Below are 20,239 nucleotides of genomic sequence, written 5' to 3'. Positions count from 1 at the left end.
ACCAGTTGATTTAAAAAAGAAAAAAGTTTTCCCCTGGAGTACCCCTTTTTAGTTAGTTTTTGATGAACAACCCCTTTAATGAGATTTTGCTGCAGCATATACACTGCGCAATTTTCATGGAAGAAAATTCTGCAGCAGAAATTCAAGATTCAGGAGCCACCAAACAAACTAAAATGTTAATTCTTTTGGTGGAGTTCTGCTGGACTGCATTGCCATCTATGGAGACGGCGCATGTCCCCCCCCCCCCCCCCCCACTGCAAACAGAAATTCCGCAGTGTGGACATGCCCTGTTTGTTACCTTTTTTTTTATTTAAAAAACTTTTTTTTTGTACATTTTTGTAATTGTGTTGTGTATGAGTGTTTTTCAACATGACTATTTTTTTATTTTATTTAATTTTTTGTAATATTTTGTAACATTAATTTTTATTTTTATTTTTTCTGCCATTTACTTTCCTGATAGTTACATTAATGTTTTAAGACACTACATGTTGTTTTCTGCTAGGCCTTGAAACTTCTATTGATGCCGTTTTTAGTATTTTTTTTTGTTTTGTTTTGCATAATGTAAACCTACTGATCACGACGTATAGTCTATATAGCTTGTAATATTAATACTTTTAAGAGCTGAATGTCTGTGAATAGGTCTCTGTGATTACAAGTAAATACCTAAGCCATGGAGGATTTAACGCAAAAATGGGACCCATAGCGGTCCATCCACCTCCACCCATTCTCAATGCCCTGAGAACATCACGATCCCATTATATGGACCTAATGAGTGCCTAAACTAAACATTCATGAATGTTTTTGTTTTTTTTTGTTTTGTTTTTTTGTAGATATTCAAAGGGGTGTTGCATAATTTTTGCATGTATCCAGCAAGCCTTCAGGTCTCCTTAGGGGGGCGGCTGTCTGCCGCTGCTCCCTGCCCTGCTGGGCTTGATTGACAAGGTCACCTGATAAAAGATTAGTTTTTCAAACTGGGCAATTGGCATGGAAGAGGAGCAGTATGTATTGTTTCTCACATCTCTCCTATCGAATATCCATTAACGCAATCGGGATAAAAAGTCTATATATTTTTTTACAGACTATGCGTGTAAATACGGTAAGAAGTCATAGATTTTTCTTTAAGGTGCAGGGAATATAACAAACAAAAAATAATAATTAAGTGGTTAAGTGGCAGGGCGAGAATATAAATATATATATAATTTCTTTTATTAGGACCTATTGATCTATACTGTGACCAATTTAGATTCCATTGTCTCCCCCTCTTCCCTATCCATCTACAATTCTTCTGTAGTTACCCCACTATAGGAACTAGTGGTGGTCTCCAGTGGAGTGGCGTAGGGAACTGAATGGAGCGGGTGAACAGTCTGACCCACATGTGCAAGAGCTACTTTATCAAGTCAATAAGGACATTGCATTAGAAAGGGAAGTGTTCCCCAACTAGTGTGGACCCTGCACCCACGCAGCGGTGTGGATGAAACTCTGTGTGTGTGTATAATGTGTATAATATTTTATATAATATATATACACATACATACACACTGCTCAAAAAAATTAAGGGAACATACAATGTAACTCCAAGTCAATGACACTTCTGTGAAATCCCACTGTCCACTCAGGAAGAAACACTGATTGACAATCAATTTCACATGCTGTTGTGCAAATGGAACAGACAACAGATTGAAATTGTAGGCAATTAGCAAGACACCCCAATAAAGGAGTGGTTCTGCAGGTGGTGACCACAGACCACTTCTCAGTTACTATGCTTCCTGGCTGATGTTTTGGTCACTTTTGAATGCTGGCGGTGCTTTCACTCTAGTGGTAGCATGAGACAGAGTCTACAACCCACACAAGTGGCTCAGGTAGTGCAGCTCATCCAGGGTGGGACATTAATGCGAGCTGTGGCAAGAAGGTTTGCTGTGTCTGTCAGTGTAGTGTCCAGAGCATGGAGGTGCTACCAGGAGACAGGCCAGTACATCAGGAGACATGGAGGAGGCCGTAGGAGGGCAAAAACCCAGCAGCAGGACCGCTACTTCTGCCTTAGTGCAAGGAGGAGCACTGCCAAAGCCCTGCAAAATTACCTCCAGCAGGCCACAAATGTGCATGTGTCCACTCAAATGGTCAGAAACAGACTCCATGAGGGTGGTATGAGGGCCCAAAGTCCACAGGTGGGGGTTGTGCTTACAGCCCAACACCGAGCAGGACGTTTGGCATTTGCCAGAGAACACCAAGATTGGCAAATTCGCCACTGGCGCACTGTGCAGGTTCACATTGAGCAAATGTGACGCATTCTGGAGATGCCGTGGAGAACGTTCTGCTGCCTGCAACATCCTCCAGCATGACTGGTTTGGTGGTGGGTCAGTAATGGTGTGGGGTGGCATTTCTTTGGAGGGGCTGCCCAGCGCTTGCCAGAGGTAGCCTGACTGCCATTAGGTACCGAGATGAGATCCTCAGACCCCTTGTGAGACCATATGCTGGTGCTGTTGGCCCTGGGTTTCTCCTAATGCAAGACAATGCTAGACCTCATGTGGCTGGAGTGTGTCAGCAGTTCCTGCAAGAGGAAGGCATTGATGCTATGGACTGGCCGCCTGTTCCCCAGACCTGAATCCAATTGAGCACATCTGGGATAAATTTGATTTCCATTAATAATTTTTGTGTGATGTTGTTGTCACATTCAACTATGTAAAAACGAAAGTATTTCATACAATTAGTTCATTCATTCAGATCTAGGATGTGTTATCTCAGTGTTCCCTTGATTTTTTTTGAGCATTGTTTATATGTAATATATTACTATGTATTAGTGCTGTGTTTCCCAAACAGGGTGCCTCCACCTGTTGCAAAACTACAACTCCCAGCATGTCCGGGCATGCTGGAAGTTGTAGTTTTGCAACAGCTGGAGGCACCCAGGTTGGGAAACACTGCCCTATGAGCAACAAAGCCATTTCTTCTGAAGGGGCAGGGCATCTATGAGTTATGTTCTACCCTCTGGGGTCCTGCACTACACATAGAATTTTAAACAGAGAATTTGAGCAAAATACTATCTCTATCAAAAATAGCCGTCGACCCTGTTTTAATTCCTAATATTTTTAAGTTAGTTTTGTAACTTTTCCCTGCAGCACAATGTGAAAGACTTTGCAAGGTGCTAACAATGTTGATACAACAAAGTAAAAAAAAAAAAAAAAATATATATATATATATATAAAAATAATATTTTTTTTCACCAGAAAAGCAAAAACCTAACAACCATACAATGCAATGATGACATTCGTCCATTTTAAAGCCGGTTATTTCCTGTGTTTTCTATGCAGTCTATAGTTTTTTTTTTTTTGGTATTTTAGCTGCTGGTGTTAAAGTTCTCTGGATGTTTACATGCCGGTCATGTTGATGTATTTTTATGAAATAGTGAAATAAAATTTGGAATGACTGGTCTTAATGTTTTCTTATATATTTGTATGTTTTTATTTTTAATATTTTAGAAATGGTATTAAGTCTTTTGTATAGGAAATGCATCAATGTTAAAGGTTTTATTTTCAAGATAAAATATTGATGGCCTGTCCTGAATGTGTGATCTGTGGAAGCCCATGATCATCAGAAAGTGGGGAACGTGGTAGAGCCCTGCGCAGGACTGATTACCGTCGATCACAGGACCGGAGCATTGTGACGTCACGGCTCCGCCCTGTGTGATGTCACGCTCCGCCCCTTCAATGCAAGCCTATGGGAGGGGGCGTTACAGCTGTCTCGCCCCCTCCCACAGGCTTCATTGAGGGGACGGAGTGTGATGTCACATGGGGGCGGAGCCGTGACGTCACAATGCTCCGGCCCCGTGATCGACCGTAATCAGACCCGGAGCGAACATGCTCCGGGGACTGATTTTATCGGGGTGCGGCGTGCAAGACCCCCTGGATCAGGCATCTTATCCCCTATCCTTTGGATAGGGGATAAGGTGTCTAAGCGCCGGAGTACCCCTTTAAGCCCCAAGACAAGCACAGATACTTCCTAAGGATGTCCATTACTGTCTGGTGGGTAAGTACTAAAATCGCCTTTAATCCTATTCCCAATTAATTTCTGACCATTACCACCCACTCCCACAACGTGTGTGTTCAGTCCCTGGGACTTTCCTCTACAAGATCAGGGGCACATTCACAGCATATTTGATGCTGCGGATGCGCCGGCGGAAGTCACGGGGACTGCAAAGCGGGCTGCAGTCAGGTCGCAGTGTGTGTTCGCTTGTAGCAGCAAAATTTCTCTAGCGGGAAAGCTGCCTCTACGAGCGCACAGGGCTACTCGCCCGCAGCCGGTAGCTTGCTCTTCAGTCTCTCTGTAAATGCCGTCGGCACATCTGCAACGTAAACTACTGTTGTTGCGCCCCGTGCAACTCTGCCATATTGTGCTGTGTATTTTCTGCAGTTGATTTTGCTACCTATTGACTATTTAATCACCTATTGGTTAAATAACCTTTTTATGGTAAACATATATTTAAGAATTTTATTTTTGTTTTTTTTCTAATTTTCAATTTTACTTTCTATATTATCAAATAATCCTGAAATCTGGCAGTATTTATTCAGAACATTAAAGGGTTACTCCGCTCCCCAGCGTCCGGAACATTGAGTTCCTGAACGCTGAGTGCGGGCTTCCGTGTTCGCGCCCGCCCCCTCGTGACGTCACGTCCCGCCCCCTCAATGAAAGTCTATGGGAGGGGGCGCGACGGCTGTCGCGCCCCCTCCCATAGACTTTCATTGAGGGGGCAGGCCATGATGTCACGAGGGGGTGGGTGTGAACATGGAAGCCCGCACACAGCGTTCAGGAACTCAATATTCCGGACGCTGGGGAGCGGAGTATCCCTTTAAGCTAAAGACTAATTGTTTGGAGCCCTATATGTAGCTGCAGATATTAGTGTGCACCAATGACAACAGGGTTATCATTGCATCACCAGGATCCCAATGTTAAGACTGGCAGCCATCTTCAGGATAAGAATTATGTGGGAGATTTATCCAAACAAGTGCAGCAGTTGCCTATAGCAACCAATCTGTTGCTTCTTTCATTTTTTTAAAAGACCCCTGAAAAAATTAAAGAAGCTATTTCATTGGTTGCTATAGACAACTAATCAACTTTTCCTCTACACAGGTTTTGATACATCTCCCCCTATATTCCTGGCACTTGGCTCCTGGGGTAGGATCGTCATATCACAGCCACTTGGCTCTATAGCTGTCATGTTAAACTAGCTACTAGGCCAGTGTTTCCCAACCGGTGTGCCTCCAGCTGCTGTAAAACTACAACTTTCAGCCATTCTGGGAGTTATAGTTTTGCAACAGCTGGAGGCACACTGGTTGTGAAACACTACTAGGAAATGTGAGGCCATGTTCACACGTCGGAATTTCCGTGCCGCATTCCGCATTGGAATTTAGCATGGAGATTCCGCTGCAGCAGAGTCCTGTTAAATTCAGTTGGATTCTGCTGCTTTGTGCACACGACGGAATTTTTGTGTCAGAGGTTTCTGGCATGGAAATTCCGAATTCCTTGTCGGCAGAAAGAATTAACCTGTCCATTCTTTCTGCAGACGCCGCACAGAATGCATAGCCATCTATGAGAGAGCGCAGTCCTAGCGCCAGCATGTTTATGCCAGCGCCCGCAGTTTGCGTGATGTCTGCACGGAGATTCTCCATGCAGACATTCTGAAGTGTAAACATAGCCTTAGGGTATGTTCACATTGTGGATTTTTTGCGGACGTCTATATTTTTCTATAGAATTTTTGGTGTTTATGAGTTCAGTGATATTGGTAAGGATCCTACCTCCGAGACACTCTCCACCGCCACCTATCTGATGAACACGGCTCCTTTAGTCACCAGGAGTCACATACCATAATGGGGCTATCCAGGGTTAGAAAAACAGCTGATTTCTTCAAGACGCAGCACCACTTTTATCCTCAGGTTGTGTGTTGTATTGCAGCTTAGTTCCATTGAAGTGAATGGAACCAAGTTGTAATACCACATACAACCTGAAGACAGGTATGGTGCTGTTTTTTTGGCAGAAATTACCTCTGTTTACCTATTCGGCTGGGTTCACACCACGTTTTCTTAAATACGGCTCCCGTATACGGTTGGGAGGAGGGGGCGGGGCTTAATCGCGGCGCCCGCACTCAGCCGTATTCGGGAACCGTACTTAATGTATGTCTATGAGCCGACCGGAGTGAACCGCAGCTTCCGGTCGGCTTCGTTTTCGGCCGTATGCGATTTCCAGACCGCAGGCAAAAACGTGGTCGACCACGTTTTTGCCTGCGGTCAGGAAACCGCATATGGCCGAAAACGAAGCCGACCGGAGGCTGCGGTTTACTCCGGTCGGCTCATAGACATACATTAAATGCGGTTCCCGAATACGGCTGAGTGCGGGTGCCGCGATTAAGCCCCGCCCCCCCTCCTCCCAACCGTATACGGGAGCCATATTTAAGAAAACGTGGTGTGAACCCAGCCTTACTTGGTTAACCCCTGTACATGCTCACTTTCTTGCAGTATGAATGCTGTGAAAATGAAGCATTACACAATGCACCTTAGAATCAATGGCAGCCTATTGATCTCAGTAGAGATGGCTGTAATCCAGAAATTTCTGCAGCTGTCTGTCTGCTCAGGTCATTTGAGATTCTTATATGTAAGGTTATGTTCATGTCTAAAGTTCCCTTACATTGTGGTACACATCAGCAGAACAGCATGCCCCTGTTGTGTTCATTGGCTTCAGTGGACCAAATGTAGTCTAAGGGTACGTTCACACGAGCGGATTACGTGCGGAATTTCTGCAGTGTATTTGCTGCGGAAAATCAGCAGCGGACTTTGCTACCATTAACTTCAATTGGTCTGAAGGAGAATCTTCAAATCTTCCTCTATTGCGGCTTTTCTGCTGACCCATTGAAGTCAGTGGTAACAAAATCCACTGCAGATTTTCTGCAGCAGATACGCTGCGGGAATTCCGCAGGTAAACCACCCATGTGAACGTACCCTAAGGCTGTGTTGACATGTGCGAATGTCCGCATGGAAACATTCCCCCCGACAGCGGATCATGCAGGCACTAGGACTGCTCGGAAATGCATTTCTGGTCGCACTCCGCAGAAAGAATAGACATGTCTATTCTCTCTGTGTACTCCAGTCTCAGAATTTCCGCTGTGTGCAATGTGCAGCAGAATCCCACTGAAATCAATGGGAGTCTGCTGCAGCAGAATGTAGAAATAGAATTCTTATGTGGCATTCTGCACGGAAATTCCAAGTGCGCATTCGCACTACAAAAATTCCTAGTGGACATTCCGTGCAAAGATGCGCCAACTGATTTAGGACTGCTTGGACATGCACAGCCACCATTGACGGCAATGCATATCCGAACAAATCTGCCAAAAGAATGAACAATGGTAGGCTGCTGAACCGGAATTTCCATGCTGAATTTCTCCGCTCGGAAATTCCGTAGTGTAAATGTGCCCTAAGAGTAAACTGGTATTCTGCAGGACTCAAAAGTATGTCTGCCTGCGCTTTGGAGCTCTGCAAAATAACAGTATATGGGAGATATTTATCAAAACTTGCCCATAGCAACCAATCAGCTTGCTTCTTTCATTTTTAAGAAGGCCTGTGAAAATGAAAGAAGCCATCTGATTGGTTGCTAATTCCATCTTTTCATAAATCTCCTCTCTATGCTTAGAAATGGACTAAATGTTGTCACTTGTAGACTTTGGCAGGAGATTTATCAAAACCTGTGTAGAGAAAAAGTTGCCCAGTTGCCCATAGCAACCAATGAGATTGCAGCTTTCATTTTTAAAAGGCCTCTGAAAAATGAAAGCAGCGATCTCGTTGCTATGGGCAACTGCACCACTCTACCTCTACATAAGTTCTGATAAATCTCCCCCTTTATGTTTGCTGACATATACCAAAAATATAGGGTCATTTTTATATGTCGATATAGCTCAGTGTTTCCCCAGCAGGGTAAATATCAGCTGTTTCAAAGCTACAAGTGCCTGCATGCCCGGACAGCCGTTGGCTGTCGTGAATGCTGGGAGTTGTAGTTTTGAAACAGCTGGAGGCACCCTGCTTGGGAAACCCTGGTATAGCCTTACAAACCCTTCTAACTGTGACACCAAGTCCTATTACATGTATGAGGTCACATGATGTGGTGCCATATGGAGACGCTATATGATGAAGAGAGTGCCTATGGCTCCACGTTATACATACATTCTCCATGTATAAACATTGCCCTAGGGGAAAATAACTCCATAAATTGGACTAAAACTAAAAGCAAAGGTGCTGTGGAGGATCACACGTGCTAAAATTAAGGGAGGTCGGAGGGGGATACAGGTGATCGCTTACCCACTCCAGTTGTGTACCGACATACACAACAATGGACAGCACGTAGTGAATCACAAATAAAATGGGGTCCCCGTCTGCAGCCTTCCTGTGGAAACGTGAGAGTCAAAGTGCAACTTCGAGAGTAGCAGGAATTTGCGTGGCGCTGACCGGAACAGACACAATTCAGGTATAATGGCGTAAGGTCAAATTTCTTTATTGACCAAGATGCAACGCGTTTCACTGCGCAAGTGCAGCTTCCTGAGGAAGCTGCACTTGCGCAGTGAAACGCGTTGCATCATGGTCAATAAAAATTTTTTAACTTACGCCATTATACCTGAATTGTGTCTGTTCCGGTCAGCGCCACGCAAATTCCTGCTACTCTCGAAGTTGCACTTTGTCTCTCCATAAATTGGCGGCAGGGTCCCATAAACTTCTAAGGCTCCTTTCACACTATATATTGTTCCGTTTAGGAACTTCCGTCAGAAGTTCCGTCACTATATCGGGGGAAACCGGCCGTAACAAAACCCCTGACAGCCGCAACTAAATCGCATTTCAGCTTATGGGGTTTTGTAACTGCCCGTTTGCACCCGTATATATGCCCGTAATTCATTACGGACGCTATACAGTGACGGGACATCGTGGTGGAAAAATTACTGCATGCAGTGATTTTTCCGCCACGATGGCCCGTCACTATATAACGTCCGTAAGGAATTACGGGCATATATACGGGTGCAAACTGGCAGTTACAAAACCCCATAGGCTGCAATGCGATTTAGTTGCGGCTGTCGGGGGTTTTGTAACGGCCGGTTTCCCCCGATATAGTGACGGAACTTCTGACGGAAGTTCCTAAACGGAACAATATATAGTGTGAAAGGAGCCTAAGCATGCAGCATTATATATAGGTTGTACTACTCAGTAATAACGGCAGTGTGCATGAGGTCTTAGTGCAGTGTTTTTCAAACAGTGTGCCTCCAGCTGTTGCAAAACTACAACTCCCAGCATGCCTGGACAGCCGTTGGCTGTCCAGGCATGCTGGGAGTTGTAGTTTTGCAACAGCTGGGGGCATACTGTTTGGAAAACACTGCCTTAGTGTCATCAATATAACAGTCAAAACAATATATATTACATTTATATCTATAGTAAAGGACTTACGTTTGGTTTGTATTTCTCTCCTGGTTCAATGAGATATGTCTGGTTCCCATCACAGAACATCCCACTGGGAAAAGTAGGGGGGGAAAAAAACGTTACTTGTAAGCAATTATTACAAATATAGAGTAATTCTGATAAAACAGCTTTGAAATATACATAAAAAGTTGAGCAGCTTTGCAAAAACTATATGGGAGATTTATCTTTGTCCAAAGGAACCAATCAGATCGCTTCTTTCATTTTGCAGAGGGCTTTTCAAAAATGAAAGTAGCGATCTGATTGGTTGCTATGGGCGACACAGCAACTTTTCCTCTGGACGGGTTTTGATAAATCTCTCCCTTTTTGCTTTTACAGTTTTTGTGTCAGTTTTGGCCCATTTCTAGTCGTTTTCCTTATTTATATTTCTAGCTGCTGGTCGCCATTGGAAACAGACAGCAGGTTACCCCCTCTCTGTAGTCAGATATATCGAACAGCTCTGAACTATCTTATTATCATGAGAGCTCCCACAATGCATTGCTTTCTGGTCAAAGGAAAACAGAAGCACACCTATTATCATACACACTTACCATCACTAGTCCTACAGCACCATTTGTTTGTTTTATTCCGGCACAGCTGCATCTATGCATTTCGTTACTGTAACTGGGTCATGTGATAACCAGTCTGACTTTCCAAATCTTCTCTGTGCTTTATGATCAAAACAGGATGTCAGTTCTGGGTCTGACTTCCTGTAAACTACATGGTAACATCATCACCTACCAGATTGATCCCCCCCTCTCCCAGCTCAATCTGCTATCTCTATAGGATCAGCATATAGAGTATTTATACACCTCCCCTCCCAGCTCTATCTTTATACTGTAGCTGCCATCTCTATGGGATCAGGATATATAGTTATATACCTTGTCCAGCTCTATCTGTATATTGCAGCTGCTATCTCTATGAAATATAGAAGTTGCTACTATGTTTGAGATCCATATATAGGAGTTATACACCTCCCCACCATCTCTTTCTGTATACTGCTGCTGCTTTATCTATAGGATCAGGATATATAGTAGTTATACACCTCCCCTCCCAGCTCTATCTTTATACTGCAGCTGCTATCTCTATGGGATCAAGATATATAGTAGTTATATACCTTGTCCAGCTCTATCTGTATATTGCAGCTGCTATCTCTATGAAATCATGAAATATAGAAGTTGCTACTATGTTTATGAGATCCATATATAGTAGTTATACACCTCCCCACCAGCTCTATCTGTATACTGCTGCTGCTTTCTCTATAGGATCAGGATATATAGTAGTTATACACCTCCCCTCCCAGCTCTATCTTTATACTGCAGCTGCCATCTCTATGGGATCAGGATATATAGTTATATACCTTGTCCAGCTCTATCTGTATATTGCAGCTGCTATCTCTATGAAATCATGAAATATAGAAGTTGCTGCTATGTTTATGAGATCCATATACTGTATAGGAGTTATACACCTCCCCACCAGCTCTATCTGTATACTTCTGCTATCTCTATGGGATCAGGATGTATAGTAGTTATACACCTCCCCACCAGCTCTATCTGTATACTTCTGCTATCTCTATGGGATCAGGATGTATAGTAGTTATACACCTCCCCTCCAGCTCTATCTGTATACTGCTGCTGCCATCTCTATTGGATCAGGATGTATAGTAGTTATACACCTCCCCTCTAGCTCTATCTGTATAAAGAAAGTATAAAATAAAGAATATCTAACATCAGACACTAAAGTACAAAAAGTAAGAGTGGTTTCCTCCTTGGTGGACTTGGTCTTGCAGATGTTGGGTACAAATTCTGCAAGCAAAATGTGCAACTAGAGCGCAATATAATGCACGTGTACAACTGCTGAATAAAAAAACAAAAACAAAATAAAACTATTAAAATAAATACCACTAAGTGCTTCATCTGGGAAGACATTCTCCTGTGCCGATCACAGTATGAAGTTAGGCCATGTTCACACTTTGGAATTTCTGTGCCGGATTCCACACTGGAATTCAGCATGAAGATTCCACTGCAGCAGATTTGAGATTCTGCTGCACTGTGCACACGGCGGAATTTCCGGGTCAGATGTTTCAGGCACGGAAATTGCGATTTCCTTGACCGCTCAGAATGCATAGCTGTCTATAAAACAGTGCGGTCCTAGAGCCGCCATGTTTATGCCGGTGTCTGCAGTTTCTGTGCAGACATTCTGACGTGTGGACATAGCCTTACAAGTCTGGGTGTCACCGCGCCGCTTAGGATGCAGCGACACGAACTGTTGGTAGGTTAGGGATATGGTGAAGATAGGGTTAATAAGGAGCTGTATGGTAGGAGGAGTTCAGGCATGGGGCTAGGGCAATGGTAGGTTGTAGGTATTAGGAAGAAGCGGAGCGGAGCCATTAATAAGGGGGTGACGTGTATCCGTCCAGCCTCTTTTGCAGAGTTACCGGACGGGTTTAGCAGCTTAGCCCTCCCTTACAGTTATATGATGTTTTCTATTGTTTTTAAAAAAAATTTTTAAAGAATAAAAACAAAAAAAAGTGAGAATATATGAAAAAAAAAAACACACAAAAGAATTTTTATACCGTCTACATTTATCCTCTGAGAGGAGGTGGCTTATGTGCACTTGTGTTCCCCTATTGATGCTGTTTTCTTTTAGATTAAAGGGGTACTCCGGCCCCAAGACATCCTATTCCCTATCACGGGGGCGGAGTATCGTGACGCCACGACTCCGCCCCCGTGGGACGTCACGCCCCGCCCCCTCAATGCAAGTCTATGGGAGGGGGCGTGACGGCCGTCACGCCCCCTCCCATAGACTTGCATTGAGGGGGCGGGGCGTGAAGTCACACGGGGGCGGAGTGGTGACGTCACGATACTCTGTCCCCGTGGTCGGGAGGCATAAGACTGAGAGCCTCCAGCGCTTCCTGCAGTGCTTACAGGTGGGTGCTGCATGCTAGATTGCGGGGGTTCCCAGCGGCGGGACCCCTGCGATCAGACTTCTTATCCCCGATCCTTTGGATAGGGGATAAGATGTCTTGGGGCCGGAGTACCCCTTTAAGTCACAGCGTGGCGGAGGAAAAATGGGGATGATGATCACCAGGAGAGTAGAGTGTTATGCCCGCCGAAGAGGGCGGCCGGCAGACCGCTTAGCTCCGAGAGTTTTAAGAGTTCTAAGTAGTGTTGCTCGCGAATATTCGCAATTCAAATTTTATTCGCGAATATCGCATATTCGCGAATTCGCGAATATTCACGAATATAGCGCTATATATTCGTAATTACGAATATTCGTTTTTTTTTTTTTTTCTTTTTTTTTTTTCTTTCACAGTACACATCACAGTGATCATCCCTTTCTTCTTCCAGCTTGTGTGGTGTAAAGAAGGCTGTAATACTACTGTGTGAGACTGGTGTGCGAATTTTCGCACATGCGAAAATTTGCATATGCGAAAATTTCGCATATGATAATTTTCGCATGCGCATTTTTGCGTATGCGAAAATAGAACGAGAATACTACGAATATGCAAATATTCGCGAATATATGACGAATATTCGTCCATATATTCGCGAATATTCGCGAATTCGAATATGGCCTATGCCGCTCAACACTAGTTCTAAGTAGAGATGAGCGAACTTACAGTAAATTCGATTCGTCACGAACTTCTCGGCTCGGCAGTTGATGACTTTTCCTGCATAAATTAGTTCAGCTTTCAGGTGCTCCTGTTTGCTGGAAAAGGTGGATACATTCCTAGGAGACTCTTTCCTAGGACTGTATCCACCTTTTCCAGCCCACCTGAGCACCGGAAAGCTGAACTAATTTACGCAGGATAAGTCATCAACTGCCGAGCCGAAAAGTTTGTGACGAATCGAATTTACTGTAAGTTCGCTCATCTCTAGTTCTAAGAGATGTTGGAGTCAAACAGTTGTTTGATTTGGTTAATGAAAATAAACGCTGTGGCCGACCCTCAGTTGTCCAGCAAAGGTTTATGGTTGTCATTGTCTTTACTTACCAGAAAGCGAACAAGTTATAGGTAATGCAAATGTAGAAGTACGTACAAGCAGTCTGCAGGAGTGCGAAACGGGAGACTGAATGTTGCTTTGGGGGGGACTGGGGTAGGCACTGTTATGGAGGCACTATAGGATCTAATGACTGCCGTGGCACACAATCCACACCACATATACAGATCACTCTTTATCATGGATGTTGGCCACTGGTAAGGCCCAGCTATCACATGGTTTGAAAGAAAAAGTATAAGAAGCCCTGGATTAGACTACAGTTGTGGCAACCTCTTTAGGAGTAGCATTAGGTTCTCTTAGTGCCTCCACCAGGGAACCTGTCAAGATTGTTTTCTCAACTTTTTTTTTTCTCTACTTGAATTAACATTGTGTTTCATGATCATAAAGTACCGTATTTTTCGCCGTATAAGACGCACTTTTTCTTCCCCAAAACTGGGGGGGGGGGGGGGGGGGGGAGTTGGTGCATCTTATACGGCGAATACACACCTATCGCGGCGGTCCCTGAGGCCATCAATGGCCGATCGCGGTGATGCCCTGTATTAACCCTTCAGACGCGGCGATCAAAGCTGACCGCCGCGTCTGAAGCGAAAGTGACACTAACCCGGCTGCACCGGGAGGGACCTTACCTGCCTCCTCGGTGTCTGCTCCGTGCCGGGATTCCCTGCATGGCCGGCGCTTTCCTTCGTCGTCATCACGTCGTCGTGCACGACGGAGAGCGAGGATAACGGGAGGCACAGACGTTCCGGAGCGACGGGGACACCCCAGGGACGCGGCGACAGCGATGGAGGGCGACATCCAGGGCAGCGGTGACGGGTCCGGAGCGGCGGGGACACATGAGTATTACCTCCTATCCAGTGGTCTTCAACCTGCGGACCTCCAGATGTTGCAAAACTACAACTCCCGGCATGCCCGGACAGCCAACGGCTGTCCGGGTATGCCGGGAGTTGTAGTTTTGCAACATCTGGAGGTCCGCTGGTTGAAGATCACTGTGACCTATACTTTACATTGTATTCTAGATTTTCCTCATTTAAAATAGGGCGAAAAATACGATACACTAACGACCTGTTCGTTTAATAAATTTTGTTGAAAAGCCTTAGATCAAGGTGCATGTTATAGATGTGCGACCGTGTTTTTTTTTTTCTCTACTCTAATTCACATTGTGTTTTCTATCCCCCTCTATTTTGTTTTTACTTGGTCAGCACTCTGCCCCTCCCTCTCAGCCCAGGCCTATATAAATTGTCAGGAAGCTGCAAAGGGCCCTTTTCTTTCTGGCAGTCTCCCAGTCTTTGACTGGGAGCACGTGGTAAGTGAGCTTTTACAACTGTTCACACTGGTGCAGTGCTGTGCGGCATTCATTGCTGCCGCAGCACCGTGTCTTTGAGGAGGCAAGGCCCAGGGACTGGATCAAGTGGCATTGGGGCTGCTTTGCCAGTGGGTCGTTCCCCCTGTGGGCACTGGTGTTACGGCGGTAGTGGTCGCCGCTCAGTGCGGCGCCATTTTATGCTAGGGATGTTAGGGACCCGCAATTTACAGGTGGCCATGACGTGGCTAGCGGGCTTGCACTTCATGATCATAAAGTACACTAACGACATGTTAGTTTAATAAATTTTTCTGCAAAGCCTTAGATCAAGGTGCATGTTGTGGCTGTGCGACCATGTTGTTTTTTTCTCTACCAACAAACTTGATAGGAAAAAGAGCACATGCATGCAGTAGGCCCACAGGACTCCTGTCACATCGGGTTAAAGTATTGGTGCCAGTGGCTTATGTAGTCAGAAGAGTGGATCATAGTCCAAGTGACCATAGTGAGTCCTCCGACAGTCAACAAACAGCTGTGAGTCAGTTCAGCCGCAGGCGCCAAGAGATCATCTCCTCCCTCAACCTCCCACAGATTCCCGTGATAGTAGGCTCTCCTCCCTTATCCTGGCCTCAAGGTTGTCCAGCCCCAACATGCCGGCAGGTAACCTGGTGACTGTAGATTTGTTTCTGTACAAATATGTGTATGTATATGTGTGAGTATAAAAACTGTCTGGAAAAATATCAGGCTACAAGGCAGTTGGAAAGTTTTCATACCCTTTCACTCTTTTTGACATTTTGTTATGTTGCAGTCTTGTGCTAAAATAAAAATAAAAACATATTTCCACCCATTATTCTGCACTCATAATGACAAAGTAAAAACATAATTTTAGAAATTTTTTGCAAATTTATTAAAAAGAAAAAACACTTGCGGTTTGCACGGTTGCCACATACGGTTTTGTATTTGAAAACTGCATACAACAGTATATCAAACCATATTCACTGACCTTACCTTACAAAAACTTACACAACTAGTTGTATCCGGTTGTGTAAGTTTTTGTCCTTGTATGGTTTTGTGTGGGTTTTTTGTGCACAAAACTGTGGTCAACCACGGTTTTGTGTGCAGTTCAGTCCTGCTACAGCACTATGGTACCACTACGACTCCCATCATGGAACAGACTCTGTTCTATGATGGAAGCTGTGGGAGTCTTTGGGAGAGCTTGTACTATTACTCTCATCATGGTTATTATATACTTAGATCACTGCTCACCACTGATGTAGCATCTGGGGACGTTCGTTTTACAGTTGCCCTCATCTCTGTTTTAATGTTTTTATGTCCTATTGTAATTATGCCATGGAACAATAAAGGCTTTGTATTTTCATAAAATTCTTGTCTGCTGCAGTATTGTATTTTGTAGGTACTGTGTGCTTCTAGCTGCGGGTGGCAGATTTATTGTTACTGGTCCTATGAACAAACAATAGGGTTACATTGGGTTTTTGACTCACCCTGCCCTTTGATACTAGCACTTAGTATTTGCGTAAATATATATATTGATATAAACACACATCATATATTTTTCTTATTTCCATGTTGTTAGATGTGTATCATCATGAAACAGAATCTGTTTCATGTTGGAAGTAGAAGTACAGAGGCTGAGGGACCTACCGCACCGGGTCTCGCTCCTTACTCATAAAGCCGGCGGGCCAGCTAGTGGAGGAATCTAAAATCTCTGCACTTTAACTTCATATTCCCCACCAGAAGCCCTGATTGGTCGTCACCGATTGACCAATCAGGGCTTCCATTAGAAAATATAAAGTTACAGTGATGTGATTTCATATTTCCTGCTGGAAACCCTGATTGGTCAATCATGCCAACAAATCAGGGCAACCGGTGGGGAATATGAAGTTACAGTGCAGAGATTTTATAATCCTTTACTGGGGAGCCGGACGGCTGGGGAGCAGAGTGCCATGCCACCCGCTTCACAGGCTTATAAGTTATGATCACAGCGTGTCTCAGGAGTGAGACTCAGTGTGATCCGTCCTTTAGCGCTGGTGCTACTACTCCCAACATGGAACAGACTCTGTTTTATGATTGGAGTAGTAGTACCTGTGCTCCTGCAAAGTCACTGCATGCTCTCGCAGACAAGGGATGTACAAGAGCCGTCCCTCAGTGTTGCAGCACTACTACTCCCATCAAGGAACAGAGTCTGTCTCATGATGGGAGTATTAATAGTATCACAGTGACGAGGGATGGCTCCTGTACATCCCCAGGCTGCGAGAGTCCCGACCTTTATATAAACCGGGCCATGTGCAAAATCAGGCCCTGTGCCATGACTCTTGAAATTTAGCTCTGGGGACCCCCATTCCACTGGATCATCAAAATGGACACCAAGCCATGAGTGCAAAAGAACTGCCTGTAGAGCTCAGAGACAGGATTGTGTGAAGACACAGATCTGGAGTAGAGTTGAGCGAACTTACAGCAAATTGTCTCGTAGCAAACCTCGTGGCTCGGCCCTCGATTACTTTAGTCTGCGTAAATTAGTTCAGCTTTCCAAGGGCTCTGGTTGGCTGGAAAAGTCTGGGATGAGTGTCTTAGGTCTCCTAGGATTGTATCCACCTTTTCCAGGCAACTGGAGCCCTTGGAAAGCTGAACTAAAGTACAGACTAAAGTAATCAACAGCCGAGCTGTGAGGTTCGCTATGAGACAATTTACTGTAAGTTCGCTTAACTCTAATCTGGAGAAGGGGACAAAAACATCTCTGGTGTATTGAAAGTTCCAAAGAGCTCAGTGACCTCAATAATTCTTACATAGAAGAAGTTTGGAACAACCAGGCCTCTTCCTAGTGCTGCAAACACCCCTCCTCAGGTGACCAAGAACCCAATGAGCTCCAAGGATCCTGTGTCCACATGGAAGAAATTTCCAGATGGTCATCGTTTCACTTCAGCCTCCACCAATCTGAGCTTTAATTTTTCCTTTCAATAAATTTGCAAAAATTTCTAAAATTCAGTTTTCACATTCTTAGTTTGGGGCATTAAGCACAGACTGATGAGGGAAAACCTGAATTTTGGTGATTTGACCTTTGGCTGTCCGGGCATGCTGGGAGTTGTAGTTTTGCAACAGCTAGAGGCACCCTGGTTGAGAAACACTGTCTAGACAGACCACTGTAATTAGTCCTGTACAATTTGGTTTTATTTTTATATCATATTATTAAGTAGCTCTGCAGTGACGTTCGTTGGAATAATGCTATTTTAAGAAATTACCAGCAGGGTGCAGCAGAGTTGCATTTTTGATGCGTTGGTTGAAATTCTGCAATATTGTTGTATCCATCCAATTTGTAGCGCACAAGACAGTGGCTGCACCTTTATTCTATAATCGATTGTTTCCCAACCAGTGTGCCTCCAGCTGTTGCAAAACTACAACTCCCAGCATGCCCGGACAGCCTTCGGCTGTCCAAGCATGGTGGGAGTTGTAGTTTTGCAACAGCTGGAGGCACACTGTTGAGAAACACTGCTAATCCTTACACTGTTTATGAGTATGGAATTCAAAGTAAGGGTGAAGGGCAATTGGTGAGTGCTAGCCTAGCTTTCAATCGATGCCCTTTAAGAACTATGTGAGTTATACAGAGGTTAATTACATTATAAGATAACATATATTACATTATGCAATGCATATAGTCGGGGTAACTTACTGAAGTCCATGACAGGTTGACAGAGCCACAAAAGATTTTGGCTTTCCTCTGATTTGCCCCTGGTAGTAACAATGTTCACCACCCTAAAAGACAAGACAGACTCTCATTATGACAATGTTCAAAAGACTAATGCAAATTTGCAAAAAATATAAATAAAATACAATAAATAAATTACTTAAAGGGGTTATCCAGGAAAAAACCTTTTTTTTATATATCAACTGGCTCCAGAAAGTTAAACAGATTTGTAAATTACTTCTATTAAAAAATCTTAATCCATTCAGTACTTATGAGCTTCTGAAGTTAAGGTTGTTCTTTTCTGTCTAAGTGCTCTCTGATGACACGTGTCTCGGGAAACGCCCAGTTTAGAAGCAAATCCCCATAGCAAACCTCTTCTAAACTGGGCGGTTCCTGAGACACTTAGACAGAAAGGAACAACCTTAACCCCTTAATGACCAAGCCCATTTTCACCTCAAGGACCAGGCCAATTTTATTTTTGCGTTTTCGTTTTTTCCTCCTTGCCTTCTAAAATCCATAACTCCATGTATATTTCCATGTACAGACCCATATAAGGGCTTGTTTTTTGCGTGACCAATTGTACTTTGTAATGAAACCTCTCATTTTACCATAAAATGTACGGCGAACCCCCCAAAAACATTTTTTTAGGGAGGAAATTTAAATGAAAATCTAAATTTTGCACATTTTGGAGGATTTTGTTTTCACACTGTACACTTTTACGGTAAAAAATGATAGGTGTTCCTTATTCTGTGGGTCAATACGATTAAAATGATACCCATGGCTAGATACTTTTATATTTTTGTACTGCTTAAAAAAAATCTAAAACTTTTTGTACAAAATCAGTAATCTAAAATCGCCCTATTTTGACCACCAATAACTTTTTCATTTTTCTATATATAGGGCGGTATGATGGCTAATTTTTTGCGCCGTCATCTGTACTTTTTTTAGATACCACATTTGCATATATAAAACTTTTAGATCATTTTTTCTAAAAATTTTTTTGAATAAAATGTGATAAAAAAGCAGGATTTGTGGACTTTTTAAATTTTTTACGTTAAAGCCATTCACCGTACGGGATCATTAACATTATATTTTGATAGTACGGACATTTACACACGCGGCGATACCAAATATGTTTATAAAAAAAAATTTACGCTTTTTGGGGGTAAAATGGGAAAAACGGACAATTTTCATTTTTATTGGGGGAGGGGATTTTTCACTATTTTTTAACTTTTTTTTTTTTTACATTTTTCAACTTTTTTTTTAACACTTTTTATATTCCCATAGGGGACTATCTATAGCAATCGTTTGATTGCTAATACTGTGCAGTGCAATGCATAGGACACAGCACTGCTCAGTATTATCGGTGATCTTCTGCTCTGGTCAGACCAGAGCAGAAGACCCTGGGAGACAGCCGGAGCTAGGTAAGGGGACCTCCGGCTGTCATGCTGGATGATCGGATCCCTGCGGCAGCGCTGCGGGCGATCCGATCATCCAATCAAAGTGCCGCAATGCCGCAGATGCCGTGATCTGTATTGATCACGGCATCGGAGGGGTTAATGGCGGACATCCGCGCGATCGCGGATGTCGGCCATTACCGGCGGGTCCCCGGCTGCTGCTAGCAGCCGGAACCTGCCGTGTATGACGCGAGTACCCTTCCGATGCTCGCGGTCATACACAGGACGTAAATGTACGTCCTGGTGCGGAAAGTCCCGCCAAACCAGGACGTACATTTACGTCCGTGGTCGTTAAGGGGTTAACTTCAGAA

General features: G+C 44.0%; 1 protein-coding gene across 14 annotated transcripts in view; it reads right to left on the bottom strand.

The window, feature by feature from the left end:
* ADAM22 (ADAM metallopeptidase domain 22) overlaps window positions 1-20,239 on the bottom strand; it is a 283,448-nt gene that overhangs the window by 117,919 nt on the left and 145,290 nt on the right. For all 14 annotated transcript variants that reach the window (XR_008843837.1, XR_008843838.1, XM_056519133.1 and 11 more), the window contains exons 5-6: window positions 18,457-18,539; window positions 9,465-9,528 (exon numbers count right to left, since the gene is read on the bottom strand). Coding sequence is in view for 12 of the 14 variants with exons in the window: in XM_056519133.1 (XP_056375108.1) it covers window positions 9,465-9,528; window positions 18,457-18,539 (147 nt within the window). In the remaining 2 variants the exon portion in view is untranslated. The remainder of the gene's footprint in view (window positions 1-9,464; window positions 9,529-18,456; window positions 18,540-20,239) is intronic.

Source organism: Hyla sarda, chromosome 5, assembly GCF_029499605.1.
Source record: "Hyla sarda isolate aHylSar1 chromosome 5, aHylSar1.hap1, whole genome shotgun sequence".
NCBI lineage: Eukaryota > Metazoa > Chordata > Amphibia > Anura > Hylidae > Hyla > Hyla sarda.
Note: the sequence above shows the minus strand (reverse complement) of the source record. Positions and strands in the feature narration are given on the sequence as shown.